The following is a 24,234-nucleotide window of genomic DNA, read 5'->3' on the forward strand; positions in this document are numbered from 1 at the left end:
CTTCAACAACATACACCTTAGTCAAAGGAAAGTCAATATTCTTTGCCATTACTTCAATTTCTTGTTTAAGCTTTCCCTCAGGCAGAGGTGTGAATTTGTCAAATAAGGGGGCAATATAATCAGCATAGATTGTGACTAGAACCTGAAAATAGGTCAGAATAACCCATGAATATGTTCTTAAAGAAAAACTATTCATTATTATATTGATTCAATTATATTGAAACAATTACATCCACCCCAAACTTAAGAATGGAAACACTCTGGTATTCCCAGATTCAAATAGTCCCAAACAGTAACAGCTTAATATCTGTTTCATTGGAATTAAATCAAAGTAGTAGTCTTATAATATAGTATATCTGTCAATTTTATTTAAGAAGATAATGCTACTTACCATGACTAACATCTGGGTGGTGATAAACAGACCTGTCAAAACTATTTTAGTGATTGCTGGAACATCATAAGCCAATCATAACAAGTAATTCTCCCTTTCAGAGTAATCAAGATACACCTGAAGTCTGTGCTAAACAAACATCACAAGAGACTGTACATTGTTACCAGACCTGTTACTTGTTTGGTTTTTCTGCTAAAATCAATTACCCACAATTCATAAATGTCTACTGGGGTTAAAACAGTACCTGTTTAGGCACTTCCGGAATATTTCCTCTGTTGTATTTCCTCTTAGTTCAGTTTGCCATACGTATCTATAAATCTGCTTTGCACCCATTTTCTGATACTGATCCCACCAGTGGGAAGTAAAGCAATGAACACTATGCAATTCAGATTAAAATAAACATCATCATCAGCGAAGTTGAAAAACTGATAGATGATATTTTCTGGGGGCTGTGAGCAAGCTATTTGATTGTGTCATATTTGTGCTGTGAAGCAATTTAGCATATGGGAAAGAAAGAAAAGATGATGAGGGGGTAAGAACTGAGAACAAGGGAAGGAGAAAGAAGAGAGGAAAGAAGAGGAGGTGGCAATGGGGGATTGAAGAGAAGAGAAACAGGAGAAGAGGAGAATGGATAAAACGAAGAAGGGAAAGAGAACAGGGAAGAAGGAGCAAAGAAGGGAGAGGAGAAGCAAAGAAGGAAAATGAGAAGAAGAGGGGCAAAAAAAAAAGTGAAGGCAGAAGAAAGCCATATTAAGTGTATGCTTTCTTTCTCTTGTCCCTCTTAAATCTCTCTTCAAAAGAGCCTTGCTTATTTTAAGGCCCTGGGGTTCAGTCAAAAGTCATTAAATTATCACATTCAGTCATCCATTCTGGTGGCAACTCACGAATGCACAACCCAGAATTGCCTGGTAACTGGATCATTAAAAGTGATCAATAACTAGCTTTTAGGATCTGTAAGAGTCAGCGTAAAAAGAAGAAAATGTATAGTCCATCAACTCTTCCATTTATATACCCAAAAGCAAAAATCAAGGAAAATTGTTTTTGCAAGCATTCTTCCACAAAGCTCCACTCCCAGCCCTTCTTATTTTGAGACAGGTTCTCATTAAGTTGCCCAGGCTGGCCTCAAACTTGTGATCCTCCTGCTTCAACCTCCCAAGTAGTTGGGATTACGGGGATGTACTACTGTGCCTGCCCAGAGGGAAATTTATAGGAGCACCTATATATATTTCATCTTCTTCTTAAGAACTGTTAACATGCTAGTGAATATTATATCACAGTGATATCATGAAGGAACTTTTGTAAAAGAAAATTAAGTATTTTACTCACCAGAGAAACAACTAATGTGAAGAGCCAGGCATATATAAAAAAATAGTCACCTCCAATTTTAATAATGTAAAGCAGAAGTGAAGACACAGGCAATAAAATACACTGAGTCACAATAAATTTCTTGATTGCATCTTTCATAAAAAACTCCAAAGTCTAAAAAAAGAAAATACCACCACTAGAAACTGAGAAACTTTTTGCTTTTTTTAATAGCCAGCAAGTGAATACAAAGGATACATTACTAGAACAATTTTTAAAATTAACATGCAGTGAGACTGTATTATATGACTCACACTAGGCAGCCTAAGATAATAAGTAAATCTTCTGCATTTTACAGCATAAGATAAATTCACTTAAATGTTACTAGTTGAAAAACACTAAACATTAGTGTTCAAATAATTTATAACAAGACTTTTTTTTCATAATTTTTTTTGCAGTTATAGATGAACAGAATGACTTTATGTTATTTGTATATGCTGCTCGAACCCAATGCTTCACACATGCTAGGCAAGTGCTCGGCCCCAGCCACATAACAAGACTTAAAACATTTTTTTTTAGTTGTCAATGGACCTTTACTTTATTTATTTATATGTGGTGCTGAGAATTGAACCCAGTGCCTCACAAGCACTCTACCACTAGACAAGCATTCTACCACTGAGCTAAAACTCCAGCCCCGATATACGAGACTTTATTTTAAATTATGATCTTTATCATACAATTAATTCATTCTCTAAAGTAGCAAATTATGTTAAAATTATTACCAGCACTAAACAAAAGCACAGAACATTTTCACGTTAAAAAAATCCTGTATTTTTTATTATACCTGATGGTTGAAACCATGTTTTTCTTCTATCACAAATGTATTATAAAGACTCCATGGCAAACCAGTCAATGCACTGAAAAGTGTAGCCAACAGCAGAAACACCAAGGATTGAGTGATCTAGGCACAGGAAAAAAATAATGGCAGTTTTTAATAATATAATATAATTCGGCCTCCTCACCCCACCTGACTTGGTAGTGGGGACTGAATCCAGGGGCATTACCACTGAACTACATTCCCAGTCCTTTTTTACAATTATTATTTAGAGACAGGATCTCACTAAATTGCTAAGACTAGTTTTGAACTTGGATCCTTCTGCCTCAGCCTCCAGAGTAGCTGGGAATGCAGTTAATGTAATTCATTCTTCAAATAAACTACTAGGGAGCAAATCAACAAATATTTGCTGAGTATTCATTCTATTCCAAGCAATGTGCTTGATCCTAAGGTTAATACACAAACTGAAATATCACCCTTATCCTCAGAAAAAGTTTAATTCAAGGGAAGGAGTAAAAGAACAAAACAATTACTCTTCTATTACATAGGCACTATACCAAAGTAATCTTAAATCATATAGATAAAGTGGTTAAAAAAATTCATAAAGAGACCGCAACACATGCTGATGAATTCAAGAAAGGCTTACAAAGCTAATGAGGCTTGAGATGCCTTTCTGGAGAGAAAGAAATTATTGGGACAGGAAAGAAGAGAGAAGAGGAGGAATTTCAAGCAATTTGCAAAAAGTATGGAGAGAGAAAGTTACACCCAGTGTGTGGAAGATGACAAGATGACAGGTCTGGTTGGGATCAGGAAGGGAAACTTAAAATGGAGACTTAAAAAATCTGGACCAGGGTAAAAAGGGTAGGGTAAACCCAGTTTTTCACACAAAAAAAAGACAAAATGCAAAAACTTACCCTCAATAATTACTTTTCTTTTTCTTTTTTTTGTACCAGGGATTGAACCTAGGGGCACTTTACCACTGAGCTATATCCCTAGTCCTCTTTAGTTTTTATTTTGAGACTGTCACACATAGGTGCCCAGGCTGGCCTTGAACTTACGATTCTCCTGCTTCGGCCTCCTGAGTTGCTGGAATTATAGGCACTTCTGGCTGGTTAAATTTATTGTACATCTAAAGATTTTCATAATCTGAACTCAAATGCTTCTTTCCATTACTCCTCTTTATGAACGGTTTACTCCTAACATTCACAAAAGTTGATAAAGGAATCGTGACAGAAAGATACCCTGGGGGAAATGTGCAGAGTATACAACCAGCAGCTTTTCTCAGAAGATTTCTTTTCTTTTTTTTTAATAGTTTTTTAGTTGTCAATAGCCCTTCATTTTATATGTGGTGCTGAGAATCAAGCTTGGGACCTCATACATGCAGCAAGGCAAGTGCTCTACCACTGAGCCACAATCCCAGCCCTTCTCAGAAGATTTCTAAACCAACCCAGAAAGGAAAAAATATCCTAGGACAGGATACTCCCATGCAGTGGGGGAAAAGGGTTTTAACCCATTGCTTCTCAAAGGCAACAAGATCTGGCTCTATTCCTGTCAGTGAACACCTCAAGGCAATGGGACACAGAACATTTAAAAGTCCTATAACATGAAGGGGAATGACTCAGACCAACCCATCTTTAGTAATGGCAAAATGCAGCCCTTTTTTGAAGATAAACCAACTCATTTCACCTCAAATTCATGATAACAGCAAAAGAGCTCCAAAGCATTCAAAGTCCATTATTTACTGAGAAGGGTCAGGTCATATCTCACTGTCCACAAATAAGGACACTGATTATGAGACCCTTGTTGGTAGTTTGGAAAAGCAGAATTTTTTGCCAAAACACATACTGCCTATACCTAGGATAAGCTGAGATCAACCTCCTTTTCTTCTTCTTTTTAATGTAGAAAATGATTTTAAGAAGTGCATGCTCATTGCCGAATTTTTTTGAACTAAACAAAAATTAAAATTGGGGCTAGGGATATAGCTCAGCTGGAAGAGTGCTTAACTTGCCTCACATGCACAAGGCCCTGGGTTCAATCCCCAGCACCAAAAAAAAAAAAAAAAATTATCAAATTCTCCTCAAAGAAAACCACTTTTGACATTTTGGTATATACTATATAAAAAATATATTTCAGACTTTTTAGAGATGTAGAATATGCTCACAAAGATGTATGTACAAGGATGCACACCACTATAATTTAAAAAAATTGAAAAAACCCCCAAATTTATCTGAATATTCATCATAGGATACCAGTTGTATAAAAAAAAATCTATATGAATATGGGTATATGAGTATGGTGATACACACCTGTAATTCCAGTGACCTGGAGGCTGAGGCAAAAGGATTGCCAAGTTTGAGGTCAGCCTCAACAACCTAGTGAGACCTGTCTCAAAATGAAAAATAAAAAGAACTAGGGGTTGGGGCTAGGGTTATGGCTCAGTGGTACAGCACTTGCCTCCCATATGTGAGGCACTGGGTTAGATCCTCAGCACCACATAAAAATAAATAAACAAAGAAAAGGTATTGTGTCCATCTACAATTAAAAAAAAAAAAAAACAGAACTGGGAATGGGCTCAGTGATAAAGGGTCTCTGGGTTCAATCCCCAGTACCAAAAAAGAAAAAGAAAAAAATAAATAAGCATCTATATGGATATTCACATGCATGCTTTTATTATGTTGTTTCATATTCTGACTTTGCCATTCAGTAATAAATTATATGAAGTAATAGAGCCATCACATTTTACCCTTTTAGACTGGCAAAAATAAAAAGATCATGCATATACTAAATGTTAGCAAGGATCCATGAAAAGACTATTTTAATGCTTCATACACCATGGAAGACTATAAACCAAAAGAGCCTATAAACCAAAAAAGTTGTTTTAGAAGGGAATTTGGCAGCAGCTATCTAAATTCTAATTGCATATAACCTTTGATTAAGTTGCTTCCATAAATACTCATACATAATGCATAAAGATTTAGATAACAGATGTGCACTATAGCATTATATGTAATAAGGAAAATCTGAAACCAACCAATAGATGAGTAAATAAATACATGTTTACATGCACATAATGAACGTAGACAACTCTTGCTTCACATAATAGTCTAAAAGCATAAAAATGACTATGCAAACTCAATCTTTATATTTTAATGATCAATGCAAAAATTATGATTTTCCTATCATCTTTAAAAATTTTGGTTATCATACCAGCTCTAAATGTACAGGAAAACATTTTAAAAATAAAATTTGTTAGTATCCTGTTATTTCAAATATTGGAAATACTGAGGTTTTTTAAAACTTTCTTTTTAAAAACTTAAGAGCAATTTGGTTGGGGGTGGGCGCATGCTTGTAATACCAACAGCTAGGTAGGCTGAGGCAGGAGGACTGCAAGTTTAAAGCCAGCCTCAGCAAAGTCAAGGCACTAAGCAACTCAGTGAGACTCTGTCTTTAAATAAAATACAAAATAGGGCTGTGGATGTGGCTCAGTGGTTGAGTACCTCTAAGTTCAATCCCCAGTACCCCAAAAAAAATAAAATAAAGCAAACCATCACAAATAATTTATGAAACAAGGCAGAGAATGTGTAAGCAAATTTTCATACCACATGACAAATCAAACTCCCAAACTTGGGCAGATAGAGAGATTGCACAGGAAAGAGAGGTCTTAAAGAGTCTGATTGCCTCAGAAAAGGTATTCAGAAAAGGGACACAGAATGAGCTGAATTAAAACCCAGTATACCTACACATACAGGAGATTCAGGATTTCAAATACACAATCAGGAAGGAAGTAACATCTGGCAATTTTCAAGTAGAAGTCAGGAAGCAGTGCTGTAGTATCTATTATAGATGGAGAGTCTCATGTTTAACACTTTACCCAATAACTAGATTTCTTAGAAAAGTGGATGGTCAACTCAAGCAGCTCAAACTTTCTGTCTTATCTGCTAAATGTTTAGGACCCAAACATGCTTAGTATAGGTTCAACAAATTCATGCTTCTTTTTTCATTGCACAGAGTTATTCCTAAGAAGCACAGAGTGCATTTTCCAGCTCCCTTGCATCTGGGTAGACCAAATGACAGGTTCAGCAATGAAATGTGATGGCAAAGGCCAGGCATGATTTGGGAGTGAGGGAAAATAAGAAGACGGTAATCTCTCCACTATCTCTAGGACACTGGATGAAAAGTGACTGGACCCTAGTTTACCCATGGAATAAAGTCATCTACAAACTAAAAATACACCTGGCTTTTACATGAATGAGAAAAAAAAAAACTATTGTGATAAGCCACTGAAATCTGGGCGTTTGTTACAGTCACCAGTATCATCCTAATACAGGGGCAGACAAGGATTGTGCAGCCAGAGAAGCAAGCCTAATGATGGTAGGAGCCAAAATGTTAACGTCAGTATAAGTTTGCAAGCATAAAAAAGGATTTTGACAAATATATGCTAATGAATCACATACCTCATATTCTGGTCCAAAGCCAGCATAACCACAGAATCGTCCAGAAAGTCTCCAGAGGTAAGGGATTCCTCCAAAGAGAAGAATAAGCTACAAAACAAAGCATACTTTGATTACATCTCAGCAGTACTTGAAACTATCATGTAACATAAGAGCATTTATAAAGAAAAAAGGATAAAATAATTACAGAAGAAAAAACACCTACTTCATTTAGAATAAAATATGTGTTTTTACAAACTGGTCTGGGATTGTGGCTCAATGGCAGAGTGCTTGCCTCACATGTGTGAGGCACTGGGTTCAATCCTCAGCACCACATAAAAATAAACAAATAAATATTTAGGAAAAAAAAAAAAAAGAATACAAACCACTGGCTGGGTGTCATGGCACAGGCCTGTAATCCCAGCAGCTCACGAGGCTGAGGCAGGAGTATCCTGAGCTCAAAGCCAGCCTCAGTATCATTGAGGCACTAAGCAATTCAGTGAGACCCTGTCTCTAAATAAAATACAAAAAAGGGCTGGGGATGTGGCTCAGTGGATGAGTACCCCTGAGTTCAATCCCCAGTACCAAAAAAAAAGAATAAAAACCACTGGGACATTAAGTTTAGACTATTAGCCTGTGTACTACACAGGGGTGAACTGTATGGTATGTACATTATACCTCAGTAAAGCTGTGTAAAAAACAAACCCAAGCTGGGCACGGCGGTACACGCCTATAATTCCAGTGGTTCCGGAGGATGAGACAGAAGGATCTCAAGTTCAAAGCCAATCTCAGCAATTTAGAGAGGCAGTAAGCAACTCTCAGTGAGACCCTGTCTCTAATAAAATATAAAATAGGGGGCTGGGGTTGTAGCTCAGCAGCCAAGCGCTCACCTAGCACATGTGAGGCACTGGGTTTGATCCTCAGCACCACATAAAAATAAATAAGATAAAGGCATTGTGCTCAACTAAATAAACAAATAAACAAACAAATAAATAATACAAAATAAGGCTGGGGATGTGGCTCAGTGGTAGAGCGCTTGCCTAGCACATATGAGGTGCTGAGTTCAATTTTTAGCACTGCATATAAATAAATAAAATAAAGGTCCATTGACAACTAAAAATACATACATAAAAAAAGAAATATACAATATTATGTGTCAACCATAAATAAAATGTTTAAAGTAAATAAATAAAAACTTTTGTCAAGAGACCACAATAAAAGCTTTATGAATTAGGAACTAAATATAGGAAGGTTAAATAATTTGTCCAAAGTCCCACAACTAATGAGTGATGGAGATGGAATTTGAATCAGGCTACATGGTTCCATAACTGCCTTTTCCATGAAAGGAAAACAGTCCTTGTCATTTAGGACAAAGTTTTATTTGTATGTTTGTTTGTGACAGGGTCTCACTATGTCGCTCAGGCTGTTCTCAAACCTGTGGGTTCAAGTTCTCCTCTCATCTTAGCCTCTGAAGTAGATGGAACTACGGTTCATGCCATTGTGACTTACTTAAGTGTCAGTACTGATACAGAAGTAGAAAGTCAAGTCAATTTACCAAATCATGGGATAGAATGGGATATCTTTGCCTTCTTCGGGTCAGCAAAAGGTGAATCCTGAGGTAGGGGTCAGGGATTCATAAGAGCAGGCCCTTTTATCAGTACCTCCCTTGTCTTGGGAGATTTAGTGAACACAGACATTCACCAAATCACCAGAACATCAGGAACTAGGAAACAGCTCAGAAGTTGAAAAGAATGCGTGCTTAAGAAACTTGACTTTTGGAGATGGGGGTTCAGATCAGTGGTAGAGGTCTTGTCTGGTACCCATGAGGGGGTTCAATCCCCAGCAACACATACACAGACACCAAAAATAAAACAGTAACTCTACTTCTCACAACAGATGCTAAATCTCTGGACCTCATTTTGTCAAAAGGCATCAATTTATTTTTTCTCTGGACAGGACTCCTGAAATGCAATGATTAATTACATGCCTTGCTTAAAAGCACAATATTTCGGGGCTGGGGTTGTGGCTCAGTGGTAGAGTGCTCGCCTAGCATACATGAGGCACTGGGTTCAATCCTCAGCACCACATAAATGTAAAATAAAGATATTGTATCCACCTAAAACTATTTTAAAAAAGCAGCACAATATTTCTATTAATTCAGACATGGTTTCTCGTGGTTTGAGGGTTATTTTGTTTTTTTGTGCTGTGGATTAAATCCGGGGTCTTGTACATCCTAAGCATGGGCTCTACCATAACTGAGCTATACCAAGGCCTGGTTTGAAAGATTTAGGCACTATCATATTTCATGGATATCTTTTCGATATGCTTTCCATTTTTATATATGTATTTACTTATTGTGGCACTGGGGATTGAAACCACTCTACCAGTGAACTATACCCAAAACCTTTTATTTTTTATTTTGAGACAAGGTCCCACTAAATTGCCCTGGTTGGCCTTGAACTTGTAATTACATTGCTGGGATTACAGGTATATGCCTTCATTCCCAGTTTGTATGTATGAATAATACAGTGACTTATGTATTTTTAAGACTACATAAAATGATATCATATTATACTTTTCATCCCACAATTTGCTTTCTGTACTTTTCCATCTGCAGCATCTTTGTGTTCCTGTTTTCTACAACCTTACCTATACTTTATATTATCTACTGTTTCGATTTTTACCAGTATGTTGGACTGGTTTAATATCACAGGTCTCAAGTCTGACTTTTAGTCATAAGTAGCAACAACAGCAGTATGTATTAGAAATGCAAATTCTTGGGCCCTAACCAGACTTTCGGAATCAGATACTGGAAGTGGGGCCCAGCTACAGGTGAATCTGATGGAAACGAACATTTAAAAATAATTTAAATAAATTGCTGTTTTATAAGCTTCCCTACCTCTATATCCAGGCATCTTCACCTTACAATTATCTCAACCATGGCAGTTAAGTAAACACTGTTCCCAAAAGACATGATTTGGCACTACTATTTGGCATATGCTCCAGTTATTAAGGGAATTGACCTGGGTTGTCATTTCTTTTATCCTATTCCCAACACTAATAAATAATGTAGATTAAGGATTTATAATGCTTTTGGTGAAAGGCTAAAACACCTATTATTAAAAGTCCAGCTTTTAAATAAATATGAACTTTGAATGATTTATGAATGCAACTGGAAACTGCTGTTCCAAACTTTGTTTAATTTACTTTGGGGACCAGGAAATCAAGCATGGTGAACTATAACATTTCCCTATGTTAATAATCTCACTGAGCACACGCCTGGGAATGACTTAGGACAAGAATTAATGTTCCTAACAAAAGCAATCCCAGTGCTTTTATACATACTACATTGATATAGTCTTGAAAAGCAGACATGGTGGGAGTATAATAATCTATTTTATAGACAAGGCAACTGAAACTCTGGGTAAAATCATATATCTCTTCCTTCCTTCCTTCCATTTTATTTTGAGACAGGGTCTGGCTAAATTGCCCAGGCTGGCTTCCAACTTATAATCTTCCTCCTCTGTCTCCCAAGTCACCACTTCTCATTTTAAAGATGAGACAAATGAGGCTACAAAAGGCAAAGCTGCTCACACAGAAACACACAGAAATTAGAGAAGCAACAATTTGAGCTTTTCTACTCTTCTCTATTCCTCAGCCATTCCTTTTTTTTTTTTTAGTTATTGATGGAGATTTATTTGAGTGTGTGTGTGTGTGTGTATATATATATATATATATTGGGGTGGGGGGAATCTATCTCAGGGCCTCACATTTGCTAGGCAAGTGCTCTACCACTAAGCCACAACCCCAGCCCCCACCCCCGCCATTCCATTTCCTGATGTTTCTCATACTGGTCTCTCTGGGTTCAAGTGATCCTCTTGCCTCAGTATAGCTGGGACTGAAGGCCTACAACACAGCACCCAGGCATTCCATTTCTTGAACAGGGTTTTTATTGACATCTGTGTGACTCGGGGGGGAAAGTCTGCTTTAGAGAGGCTAGACATTCATAATGCCACTGCTTAATTTCCTCAGGTAGAAAGTATTAAGATAAATGGTCTAAGTTAATCTCACCCTTTGTGACAAAAACATGCAGATCCATTAATTTTTATCAATGTAAAACAGGAATCAATTAACTTGTTTTAAAAAGAACAGTTTCAAAGTCACACCAAATTTGCTTCCTATCCAATGGTAAATGTAGCTACTAATTCCCCAGAGATAAATTTGGCACATTCAGGTTATCATCTTTAGAGTTTCAAGAATTGTTTCTTTCATATAATTATAAAGACTTAGATCAGCAGAGTTTAAAACCCAGTTGTCTCACTTAATTTAAGCCATTTAATTTCTCTGAGCCTTCACTTCCTTATAAAGGCATAATAATGCCTATCCATTCTATTTCATTGTTGTAAACATCAAACAAAACAATGAACTTAAAAACTGTATGAAGTGCAAATCATGATTACTGTGCCCAGCTTTAGCCCATCAGTACTGCTTCTAGTTAAGCCACAGCTTACTGCAAGCCTCTTACTTTATATACATATTCACCCAACTTCTATCATCTCCTAGAAAAAACTGAGTTAATCCCATGATCACCAACCATAATAACCAAGTGACTGCCCATCTTTGCTGGAATTATTTACTAGTGACAACCATGGAGATTGAAAATGCTTTCCATGCCAGTTTATCAATGGGGTAAGTTAAAGAACTTCAAAGAAGCAACTATCAGGGCTGGGTATATTGCTCAATAGTAGAAGCATGCTTAGCACACTCAAGGCCCTGGCCCAGCAGCGGAGAGGGGGTAGTTAAAAGAAAAAGAAAAATGAAGCAATCACCAGAGAGGAAGGAGGAAAGTGTCTAAATTCACTAGCTTTATTTCCATCTCTCTCTGAAGGCTGAATTCCTACTAAAGCCCTGAACAGAAAAAAAAAAATGTGCAGATAAGTTAATTAAAGTCAAATATAATCTGCAATAATGCTACCTCTCCTGGTTTAGTTGGAAGAAAACAAATTTTAATACTAATTTTCAATGTCTCAATACCTAAATTATCTTTGATTAATAAAAATATAATTAAAAAGTCAATATTGAAAAGACTGTGTGCCCAAAAAGCCAATGCAATTTTATTTTCCAAATCTTTTATTTCTTTTTTTTTTTATAGATTCTTTTTTTTTTAAAGAGAGAGAGAGAGAAAGAGAGAGAGAATTTTAATATTTGTTTTCTTAGTTTTCAGCGGACACAACATCTTGTTTGTATGTGGTGCTGAGGATCGAACCAGGGCCGCACGCATGCCAGGCGAGCGCGCTACTGCTTGAGCCACATCCCCAGCCCAAATCTTTTATTTATTTTTCTAAAATACCAAATTAGCTGGGTGTAGTGGCAGCCAGCCTCAGTTACTTAGCAAGACCATGTCTCAAAATAAAAATAAAAAAGACCGGAATAGGGGCTGGGGATATAGCTCAGTGCTTGCCTTGCATGCACAAAGCCCTAGGTTTTAATCCCCAGCACCACACACACACCCCCCCAAAAAAAAAAAAAAAAAAAGAGAGAGAGAGAGAGAGAGATTCAGGTGTAGCTCAGTGATAGAGTGCCCTGGGTTAAATCCCTAGTATAAACAAACAAATAAATGAATAAAATACCAAGATTTTGCTGGTGCAGTGGCACATGCCTATAATCCCAGCAGCTCGGGAGGCTGAGGATTGCAAGTTCAAAGCCAGACTCAGCAAAAGCAAGGCACTATGCAGCTCAATGAGATCCTGTCTCTAAATAAAATACAAAATAGGGCTGGGAGATGTGGCTCAAAGGCTGAGTGTCCCTGGGAGTTCAATCCCCAGTACCACCCGCCCCCCCCAAAAAAACACACCAAGATTTGATTTATCTCTTCCAGTATGTCATTTTCCATTACCTTAAGGAAATGAAAGCAGTTCTAATAAACTGGATCTAATCACAATTTCATATTTGTCAAGGAAAAAAAAATTTTTTTAATATTTATTTTTTTTAGTTATTGGCGGACACAACATCTTTGTTTTGTATGTGGTGCTGAGGATCGAACCCGGGCCGCACGCATGCCAGGCGAGTGCGCTACCGCTTGAGCCATATCCCCAGCCCTGTCAAGGAAAATTTTATGACTAGCTAGACAATTTTGTCTTTTGGTTTTGCTGCTACACTGAGGACTGACCAAAAGGGAGTTCTACCACTGAGTTACAACTCAAACCTCTCCCTCCTTTTTTTCATTTTGAGACAGGATCTCACTAAATTGCCTGGGCTGACTTGGAATTTGTAATCCTCCTGCCCCATACTCCTGAGTAGCTGGGATTATAGGTGTGTACCACTGCCCCTGACAATTCGTCATCATTTTAACAAAGCTATAATACAGTTTTGTTTCTTTAATTCATGTAACAATTATGGTAGCCAATCTCAATTATTTTCAAAGATATAGGAATCTTTCTCTTTGTAGAACTGGTAGACCTGAGAGAGTTCTGAAGGAACAATGGTGATGACAAACATACTATTAGCATACACTATGGAGCACTTAACAATGGATCAGACCCCAACTGTAAATGTTACATATATAAACTCAATTAATCCTCTCAACAATATTATGAGAAACTATTATTCCCATACCACTTTAATGAATGAGAAAACTGGGGCACCGAAATGGTTAGAATGTCTGAAGTCACAAAGCTAGTATGACAGAGCTGAGATTCAAACTAATCACCAAAGCTCAAAGTTACTCAGAATCTCTACACCATGAACTTTCTTCTTGACAGTAGAAAAGAAAATTTCACTTTCTTTTTTGGATTGAATCCAGGGATACTTAACCATAGAGCCACATCCTCAGCCCCCCTTTTAAATATATTTTATTTAGAGACAAGGTCTCACTGAGTTGCTTAGGGCCTTGCTAAGTCGCTGAGACTGGTTTAAATTAACCATCCTCCAGTCTCAGCCTCCCAAGCTACTGGGATTATATGCATGTGCCACCATGCCCAGCTAAAATCTTACTCTTTTTATGTATGAAGCACAAATATATACACCCACAGTATAAAAACAGATCTGGGATATTAAAATTTCATGAAGGGGGCAATTAGCAAAAAAAAAAAATGTGTAATAGAAGAGAGGGGTAATGAAGGGGAGATCATGAAAAAGGATGGCAAACACTGCTCTATAACACATAGCCTCTCTTTTTTTAGCATGCAGGTAAGACTGGTCCTGTGTTTTGCTAAAATTGCCTCATTTGTTATTTCAATGACTAAATATGAGTTTTGTGCTTATTATATATGTCAAGCACCAGGAATAAAATGATAAACAGACCTTAAAGTACCCCTTCTTTAAAAAGGATCTATCAATTAAACAAGTATATTTAATACAACGTGAAGTACTCTGACCAGTCTTGAGGGGCAAGGAGTTTTCAAATGATTTCTTAGAAGAGATGATGTCTCAGTCAGCTGGATTCTAAGGGAAGAACAAGGATTAACCAACCTCCACTGAGAAGGTGGTCATGAAACATGAGGAGAATGGCACCTTAGGCAGAGATACCAGCATGAAAACACATGCCAAGTCCTAGAAAGCCAACCTCGGTATAGGATCGTCAATAAAGAAGCGGAAAGAAGATTCAAGGGGAAGGAACAAAAAGATGAGCCTCAAGGATCTGTGGCCAGGGCTGGGGTTACCTAGCATGTGTGAGGCACTAGGTTCAATTCTCATCACCACATATAAATAAGCAAAATAAAGGTTCAGTGACAACTAAAAAACTATCAAAAAAAAAAAAAAAAAAGACTCTATGGCCAGATTGAAAAGGACCTCATAAACCAAGTCAGGAAGTTTGTACTTTATCCTAATGGAAACAGCAAACCACTGAAAGACTTTTTTTTTTTTTTTTTTTTTTTTGGTGGTGCGGGGGATTGAACCCAGGGCCTTATGAATGCTAGGCAGGCACTCTACCAACTGAGCTATATCCCCAGCCCCCTGAAAGATTTTATATAGAATAACAAGATCAAAACTGCTTCAGAAAGATTCCTTTGGCAGGCTAGGGATATAGCTCAGTTGGTAGAGTGCTTGCCTTGCATGCACAAAGCCATGGGTTCAATCTCCAGCATAGCACAACAACAAAAAGATTAACACACATAGTAAGGTCCTTTGTCACAACTGACCTGCAGGTGAAAATCATCATATTTCAACTGACTATGCAGTTATGTATCTGCCGTTTTTTTTCTTTCTTTCTTTTTTTTTTGCAGTACTAGGGATCGAAACCAGAGCGGCTCTACCACTGACCAATATCCCCAGCCCTTTTTCTTTTTTATTTTGGGACAGGGTTCTCCCTAAGTTGCCCAGACTGGCCTCAAACTTGTGATTCTCTGGCTCTGGCCTCAGCCTCACAAGTTACTGGTATTACAGGTGTGTGCCACCATGCCCGATATGTTTCGGATTCTTTTATTCCACACCCATTACTATCAATAACAAAATTATCCCACTCTTCAGTATTTATCCAGAAGAATTAATGTCAGCATATTATAGATATACATGCAAACCCATGTATTTAGCAGTGCAATTCAAAATAGCCAAGTTGGAACCATTGTAAGTGTCCATAAAGAAAATATGACATATATACACAATGGAGTTTTTTTTTTAATGTTTTTTTATTTGCAGTTGGACACAATGCCTCTATTTTTAATTTATTTACTTTTATGTGGTGCTGAGGATCGAACCCAGGGCCTTGCATGTGCTAGGCGAGCACTCTACCAATGAGCCACAACCCCAGCCCCTGGAGTTTATTTATTTTTTAATTGTAGGTGAACATAGTACCTTTATTTTATTTTTATGTGGTGCTGAGAATTGAACCCAGAACCTCATGCATGCTAGGGGAGCGCTCTACCACTAAGCCACAACCCCAGCCCCACGATGGAGTTTTATTCAGCTATAAAGAACAAAATTATGTCATTTGCAAGAAAATGCCTGGAATCTAAGGACATCATGTTAAGTGACATAAGCCAGACTCAGAAAGTCAAAAGTCATATGTTTCCTTTCATATATGGGAGTTAGAAAAAAAGAGGAAAAAAAAAAGGAGAATCTCAGAAAAAAAGAGAGGCTAGTACAGTAAAGAAGGGGGCCAAGGAGCGAGAGGAGAGGAGAAAACAGAAGGTACTAGGCAAAAAAAATTTACCAAATTATGTTATGTGTGGTGTGTAAGAATGTTGTAATGAATCACACTATTTGTATAATTATAATAAAACACTCGAATTGTGCATTTTAAATGGTGAATTTATGAAATGTGAATTAGATCTCGATAGCTACTGAAATCATAAATATCAGATCATGCTTATGACATAAAAGTGTCCCAAGTGGGTAAAAAATAGCAACAATAAAGGTTAGGAAAGCACTGTGAGACTGGTAGGAATAGTACCCTCTTTTGTGTCATAAAAATACAAAAATGAGAACATTGCAAAGTATTAAATAATTTGAGAGACCATCTCTCCAAGACATAAATTACTTACAGTGCCTTCAACTTCTGAATACAGTCCTGACCAGAAGCTGAAAGTACTTTTATCCAGTTGATACAGTCGAGATTTCTCAAATGTTTCAGCATCCATGATCTGTCCTAACTCCGTGGGTACACAAGTTGTTGTTTTATATATTCTTCTCTGAAATATTTTAAAGAAAACACTTTAACAAAACAGTCAATTGTTTATTACAATAGTAATTTATGATCTTACATTGAATAGTTTATAACATTAACTTGTCACTTAATCTGGATATCTGCAGAGTGTTTCATATATACGAAAATACTACATTTGGTCACATACACTGATTACTGAAACAACTGATGCAGAAAAGTTACAGGCAGAACAAGAGAATATGAGGCTAGCTGACTAGGTAGAATAAAAATCAGGATTATCCTCACACTTCACTTTACATATGCAAACCAAAGTTTTAACATCACAAGGGTGCCCACTCTTTCTGGGTATGACTATGTCCTATAATACAGGAAAAAAAAAAAAAACTGTGAAAAAGAGAAGCAAACATATAAACCACAAGCAATAACAGATATTGTTGCTAGTCATTAAATTTGGTCCAAATTAAGAGAGATTTAAGGAATCAAAGAAATTATCAGGTCTCTAAGATCAATTTTCTCAGTATGCCAAATTTTAAAAGGTAATTTTGGCTCATGAGACATACCACAGGAAGCAGATACCAAAAAAATAGGACAGAAACATCTTCTACAATGGTTTTGCAACAAATGCTTTCTCTATGTATTGTATGTCAATAAAAGTTGAGGGCATTAAATAATGCATAATTCAGTAGAGGCACTACTGAAAAGTAGTTACTCTGACTACTTAGTAATAAGTAGTTATTAAGGCTTATTATTAAAGAAAGACAGATAGATGGTCAATAGCTTATTGAGAAAAAAAAATAAAACTGTTTATAGATTCATGTAGAATGTAAATTGAGAAAAAAAATTTGAAAAGAGAAAGGACTGAAATGCTCAAGAGAGAACAGTTAGAAAGGTTTTTACAACCATCATCAGTGACAACACAGAAGATTCTAAATAAAGCAACCAACGGTGAAAGACTGCAATAAAATGTCAATTATTTAAACTCATTTAAACATTTAAACTCATTTAAAAGTTCTGATCTAGTCACACACAGTGGTACATGCCTGTAATCCCAGGAACTCAAGAAGCTAAGGCAGGAGGATCACAAATTCAAGGCCAGTCTGGGCAATGTAGCAAGACCCTCTCTCAAATAAAAAATAAAAAGGACTGGGGATGTAACTCAATGGTAAAGCATCCCTGGGATCAATCCCCAGTACTAAAAATTCACATCTCAGTCAGGTGAGGTGATCCATGCCTGTAATCCCAGCTACTCAGGAGGCTGAAGCAGGAAGATCCAAAGTTCCAGGCCAGCCTCAGCAACTTAGCAAGACCCTGTCTCAATTTTTTTTTTTTTTAAGTGCTGGGGATGTAACTCAATCTTAAGAGTTACAGGGTTCAATCCCCAGTACTGGGGGAAAAAGTTCAGATCTCTAATTTTTCAAGCTATTATATTAGGATTATCTTTAGAGAGCTGTTATTAAGTAACTTTTGCCTTCTACTCCCCCCCTCCCCACCCACCAGTGCTGGAGATTGAACCCACGGACTGAGGCATTCTAGTCAAGTGCTCAACCGGTGAGCTACATCTTCAAACCCCATCCCCACCTCACATTTTTTATTTGTTACAGGGAAATGAACCCAGGGAAGCTTTGCCCCTGAGCTTCATCCCCAGCTCTTTTTATTTTTTAAAGACGGTCCAGTTGCTGGGATTACCGCTCCCCCAACCCTCTAAAATTTTGAGACAGATTCATAATAAATAATTGCCCATGGTGGCCTCCAAGTTTTGCTCTTCCTGCCTCCACCTCCAGAGTAGCTGGGGCCAAAGGTGTGTGCCGCTAGGATACTATTTAAAAATTTTTTTAACGAAAATAATGTAAATATAATACTTTTTTGGCAAAAACATATGTACTTTAAGGAGATTAAAAAGAAAAAAGGGGGATGGGGTTGTGGCTCAGAGGTAGAGCATTCGCCTAGCACGAGCGATGCCCTGGGTTCGATCCTCAACACCACATACAAATAAAATATTGTGTCCATCTACAACTAAAAAATAAAATATTTATTAAAAAAAAAAAAAAGAAAAAAGGATGGGCAGGGGGTTGTGGCTTTGTGGTAGAGCGCTCAACTGGCACGCGTGAGGCACTGGGTTCCATCCTCAGCATCATATAAAAATAAATGTACTGTGTCCACCTACAACTAAAGAAAAAAATATGAAAAATTTATCAAAAAGAAAAAAGAGAGTGTCAGTCCTTGGAAGAATTGCAACATCTTTATTTTCAGAAAATGGTTTCCTAATCCTGTGGTTGAGCAGGATAACACGAATATCATGGGGAAGTTGTGATTCGAACATGTCAGCAGCTTCCTTTTGAAGGCTTACATCAAAGATAAAGGAGCCTGGGTCTGGACCCAAAGAACCAAAGAGGCTGTAGGGCAGGCATAAGCTCAAACTTGAGGGGGCTACCTTTTCCTTTCTTAAGGCCCTAGGGTCTCACGAAAAACTTCCCTGAGGTACCAAGAACCCCTAAAAGCCAAGTCCGCCATAGGGCCAAGTTAGAAGGCCCAGCAAGGGTTACGGAGTTGAAACTGGTGCTGGGACCCGAGCAAACATCTAGGACTTAGGGTCCATTCCGAGCCTGGCCTAGGGCTGGCGGGTGTTGAGTTCAGGTGGGCCCTGTCTAGGCTCACCTGCCGCTGTGCTAGGAAGGTCTCCCAAAGATACACTGTCCAGGAAAAGAGCAACACCGCCCCGAAGATACGCTTCTCGGCGGGCATCTCCCACATGGCGTCCAGCGACGCCGACATCCCCATGGCCACCCGGTTCCACCGGCTCCTTCAGCGTGCACCGGTGCCACACTGACACCCGTCCTCTCAAAGAGTCCCCGCGGTGCCACAGCGATATAGGTCCCTTCCGAGTGTCTCTACACAGACACCCGCCCCCATACCAGCCCCTCCGCGCTGCCGGCAGTGTCGCAAAAGCACTCCTCCTCTTGCCTCCACCCGCTGGGGACTTCTAGTTTCTCATACGAAATGACCAGCCCCACCTTCCTCATTTCCGGCCCAAAGCGGGGAGGGAGCCCAGACGCTGAGTTCCGGCCCTGGCTGAGCTTGCGTTGCACCAACATCCATCCCCCGCCCCTCGACATTGGGTTCCTGCCCAGGGTTCTGGCTTTCTTCCTGGGCTTTGTAGCGCGGCCGGGGGCGGGGCTTTCTAACCTCTCAAGTGGCAATTCCTTTAGGTTTTGGGGCCTTGGTTGCCCAGAATGGGCTGCGGCATATTCTGTGCTTTCCCGGGCTGGGACGAGCTGACAGAAATTCTGGGTTTAGCGGTCGCCGACCCAGTGGGCCGCCATCGGCGCCCAGAGGTGGCTGGGAAGAATGGGCGAGTTTAGTAGGCGTCCCAGGCTGTCAAAATCTTTGCTGTTGGCTCGTGCTGTCCAGCTGCGGTAGGTGCATCCCTGGGATACCGGAAGAACTAGGCGAGGCATTGCACATGGAGTGTTTTGGCTTGTATTGGCGTGTTCTGACTTCAAGTGTATTAGATGAGAATGACGGTAGCAATGAGAATTTCACTTGCAGACCTTATCTCATCCACCCTAAGTGTACCTGGAAGTGGCATTTTGCCCAAGTGTGCCCTGGGGTAAGGCAAGAATAGGGTAGGTTAGAAATACCTGAAATGAAAGTCCTGTCTTTATCTAGGGGACAAACTCTGATCAAGTCTTAGTGCCATTTCTGTCTTGGAATTCAGAAGTGAAATGTGTCACTGCGACACCTGTCAACACATTTATTTTACTTGAAAACCGAATTTTTCTGACCAAAAGTAAATCTAATTTGGTTAATTGGTTCTATAGACTGGTGTTGCTAAGTTGCCTAATTTTTTTAAACAATAAATTTAACTAAATCTATTTAAATTAGTGATACTGCGACTCTGGAGGCTGAGGCAGGATCATCACAAGTTCAGGGCCAGACTCAGCAATTTAGGAAGGCTCTGTCTAGAATTTAAACAAACAACAAAAAAAAAGCAAATGGTTATAATAATAAGATAACAAATTATTTTGCAAGTCAGATGTTTTCCAGTTCTTTATTTACAGCAAAATTAATGGCTGACCTAATTGAATTGTTAGCTGATGAAAGATCACTTTTAATTTTGGAACTATAACTCAGAAAAAAGCCCCAAAATTGATTGACATTACTAAAACAAAACTACTAGCATTTTCATATTCTTATTTATTTGAATATTTCTTAGCCTTGTGTTTATTAAAACAAAAAAGGAATGGAATTGAAACTGACCCCTGTTGATTTAGCAGTAAGAAATACTCACCTAGGTGCATGAATTAATTGATAGGAAAGCCCCATCTATTTTAGGGCTTTATACATGTTATGCAAGCCCTCTACCAACTGAGCTTCATCCCCAGACATAAGAAATGCTTTCTCAATAGAATTATACCACTTATATTTCTATATTATCAAAATTTGTAATTGTGTTGTTTTGACTAGCTATATACTAAATTGCAATAATTCAGAATTCTTTCTTTTTTCTTTTATTATTTTTTTTTAAAGAGAGAGAGAGAGAGAATTCTAACATTTATTTATTTTTTTTTTAGTTATCTGCGGGCACAACATCTTTGTTTGTATGTGGTGCTGAGGATCGAACCCGTGCCGCACGCAAACCAGGCGAGCGCGCTACCGCTTGAGCCATATCCCCAGCCCCAGAATTCTTTCTAATACCTAGAACCATAAGTTATAGGGAATTGTTAAAACTTTTACTTTCAAACATATTTTTATTGTAAAGAAGTGATCAATAAAACGTTTTTCAAACATTAATTACATTTGGATAACTTGGGGGAAAAGAACCTAAATATAAGTTAGAGATGATAAAGGAGCAATGCTAAGACTGTCTTGCCTGCTAGAGAGGGGTCACATTCTCCTTTGAATGTTTATTACTTTTCTCACCCCAAAGGTTCTGACTCAAGATTAATTCTCCCCCGAATGTGTATTTCTTACTTTACCCCAAAGGATGTCTCTTACTCTTGGAATGGCCTGCATTCTCCCCTTGCTTTTCTAAATAAAATTCTGTGCCTACTGGGGTAGGGTGGGGAGAATGATGTTGAAAGCTCATTTATGTATTTTTTTAATGGATGAGGGTGTTTATTCAATTGTTATATACTTTCTGTTGGATGTATTATAAAAAGTGATTTCACGGTTTTTAATTGTCAGTGTTTTTAATTTGCTAGAATTTACATTGCAACTATTTAAACTTACATTGAAAACTTTTAGATGGAAGGATAAACACCTTCAAAATATTCTCTTCTAAGGTCATCATTATTATGCCCTCTTACTTTTCTTGTCCTTACTTATCCGTGAGTCCAAAGCCTCACTGAAACTTCTGTCACTCAAACTTTTGACAAACAGCACAAGTTTAGACTAAAGCTGCTTGAGTGCCAGTCATAACCATGATTAGTAAGTTATTTACCCTCTGTGCATCAGTTGCTCATCAGTACAGTGAGAGAGTACTTACCTCCTTCATTGTTAGGATCAAATAAGAAAATTCATGTAAAGCTCTAAGCAATGTACATGACCAAATAAGTACCCAGTAAAGGCTAGCTACTAGCTCTTCATGCTTGGGAAAATGGCATCAGTGATCTGTCCCTGTGTTTGAAGAGAGAGGAACCAGAAGATGGTGTGAAGTTTCAAAGCCAAAACTGACTGCAGTTCATTCATTCAAGAAAAATATCTGCAAAATACCAGACACTGCTAAGTGTGAGTGTGAACCAAACAAAGCCCATCCTTTCCTGGAACTTATATTCTTAGTGGGCTGGGGTGGATGGAGTGAGAGATGATAAGCAAATATATCACAGTAAAAGTGGAGGTGGTGATAAGTGCTATGAAGAAAAAGCAGAGAAAAGGGAATAGAGTGTATTGGTGTGAGGGGCACTAGTTTACATAAGATGGTCAAGGAAGGCCTTTAAGATTAGCCAACAGTTGATCTCAGACCCCCCCCCAAAAAAAAGTGGGTAACTGGGGAAAATGTCAATCAGAGTGAACAGTGTAAAGACCCTGAGGTTGGACAATGCTTAACCCACCTGGGGACTGGTAAGAAGGTAAGAAAGAGTAAGGAGAAAGGGAAATGCAGATCCTGATGTTACCGCTGAAAGAGTCCTTGCTTCTGCAATGCTGAAGTATAACACCAGAGAAGCACGCCAAGGCAAGTTTAGAGTGGAAAGTAGAAGCTTTATTAAAGGACAGCAGAAAAGTCTTCTCCCCGGATGAAGAAAAGGACCCAAGAGGTGGAATCCCTGGAAGGGTGAGGTCGTCCCTCTTTTATAGCTAAGGTCTTCTTTCAGCTTTCCCGCATTTCTATCAGGTTCCTGTCCTTTGTTGTTATCTTGCAGTGATAGAATGTAGGTGGGGAGACCCAAAAGGTGAGGGGCAGATGGGCCTGAGGAGTAATCTTGGGCAGGAAGGGCCTGGAGGCGCTTTTGATTAGCATCTCCCTCTTTGCTGGAGCTGTTTCATTAACATTTCTTTAGAATGTGCTCTGGACCTTGGGATCATTAATATTTCAATTTTCCAAGTGCTGCTCTGCTTTCCCAGGCTCCATTCTCAACATGGCCTTCATTTTCGATTTTACTCAATATTAGACCCGATTTACCTAACTACACTACCTATCTTTAAATCTGGCTTCGGGGCTGGGGATGTGGCTCAAGTGGTAGCGCGCTCGCCTGGCATGTGTGCGGCCCTCAGCACCATACAAACAAAGATGTTGTGTCCGCCGAAAACTAAAAAATAAATAAATAAATAAATCTGGCTTCACTGGCATCATCCACAACCTCCTAGTTAGAACCCTGATGTTTACTCAGAATGAAAGAATAAGCCATTGGAGAGTTTTGAGAAATGATGATTCCTCTGACTACTGTGTGAAGGGTAAATGTAATAAGGACACAGATCCAGATCAAAGCAGTGGTCCAATTAGGAGCCCATTTCAAGAACCCAGGTGAGGTCTGAAAGTATAGCTCAGAAAATTGAAATATTAATGTTCCGAAGGTCCAGAGCACATTCTAAAGAAATGTTAATGAAACTCAGAATCTGTGCTTAGTATGTCCAAGGCCTGGGCTCAATCCCCAGCACCACCACCACCACCACACACACACACACACACAATAGAATCCAAGTGAGAGTCCAGAGAGGTAGCAGTGGATAGATAAGTGAATTTCAGAAAGTGAATAATTATGTGTCACTTATAGAAAGTTCCAACAGAGGGGCTGGGGATGTGGCTCAAGCGGTAGCGCGCTCGCCTGGCATGCGTGCGGCCCGGGTTCGATCCTCAGCACCACATACAAACAAAGATGTTGTGTCCACCAGAAACTAAAATATTAAAATTCTCTTTCTCTCTTAAAAAAAAAAAACAACAACAACAACAAAAAAAAAAAACCCAAACTGTACTTTCATCATAGGGTCTTTCCAGAGGAAGAGGAGACAAGACCTCTATTTCAACCTTCCAGGCTCTAGACATTTTACAGAAAATAATTTAAGGATTTGTCAGATTTTAACAAAGAGGAGGAGTTTATTAGAAAGTGAAAGGTGAAGATACACATTCTCAGAGCAGAATTCAGGCTATCTCTAGAGTTAGAAGTGCTTTTGAAGTCTCTTTTAAAGGATACTTTGTGATGGGTGGCATAGGAAGGTGTGGGATAGCAACATCAGC

At 38.5% G+C, this 24,234-nt stretch overlaps 1 protein-coding gene and 1 long non-coding RNA gene across 2 annotated transcripts in view; one reads left to right on the forward strand and one right to left on the reverse strand.

Moving 5' to 3' along the window:
- Positions 1 to 19,539, reverse strand: part of Zmpste24 (zinc metallopeptidase STE24) — a 41,812-nt gene extending 22,273 nt beyond the window's left edge. Inside the window, exons 1-6 of the mRNA XM_046468372.2 lie at positions 19,218 to 19,539; positions 16,441 to 16,587; positions 6,983 to 7,069; positions 2,538 to 2,654; positions 1,718 to 1,870; positions 1 to 142 (exon numbers count right to left, since the gene is read on the reverse strand). Of these exons, the coding sequence (XP_046324328.1) occupies positions 1 to 142; positions 1,718 to 1,870; positions 2,538 to 2,654; positions 6,983 to 7,069; positions 16,441 to 16,587; positions 19,218 to 19,340 (769 nt within the window). The 5' untranslated portion in view covers positions 19,341 to 19,539. The remainder of the gene's footprint in view (positions 143 to 1,717; positions 1,871 to 2,537; positions 2,655 to 6,982; positions 7,070 to 16,440; positions 16,588 to 19,217) is intronic.
- A 54-nt stretch (positions 19,540 to 19,593) lies between these two features.
- Positions 19,594 to 21,734, forward strand: LOC124109705 (uncharacterized). The gene is made up of 2 exons (XR_006857076.2): positions 19,594 to 19,975; positions 21,134 to 21,734. It is a non-coding gene; the product is annotated as an uncharacterized LOC124109705 (long non-coding RNA).
- Positions 21,735 to 24,234: the final 2,500 nt, after the last annotated feature.

The sequence above is a fragment of the Marmota monax genome, unplaced genomic scaffold, assembly GCF_021218885.2.
Source record: "Marmota monax isolate L192 unplaced genomic scaffold, Marmota_monax_Labrador192_F-V1.1 WCK01_AAM20220418_F8-fsc00008, whole genome shotgun sequence".
Classification (NCBI taxonomy): Eukaryota; Metazoa; Chordata; class Mammalia; order Rodentia; family Sciuridae; genus Marmota; species Marmota monax.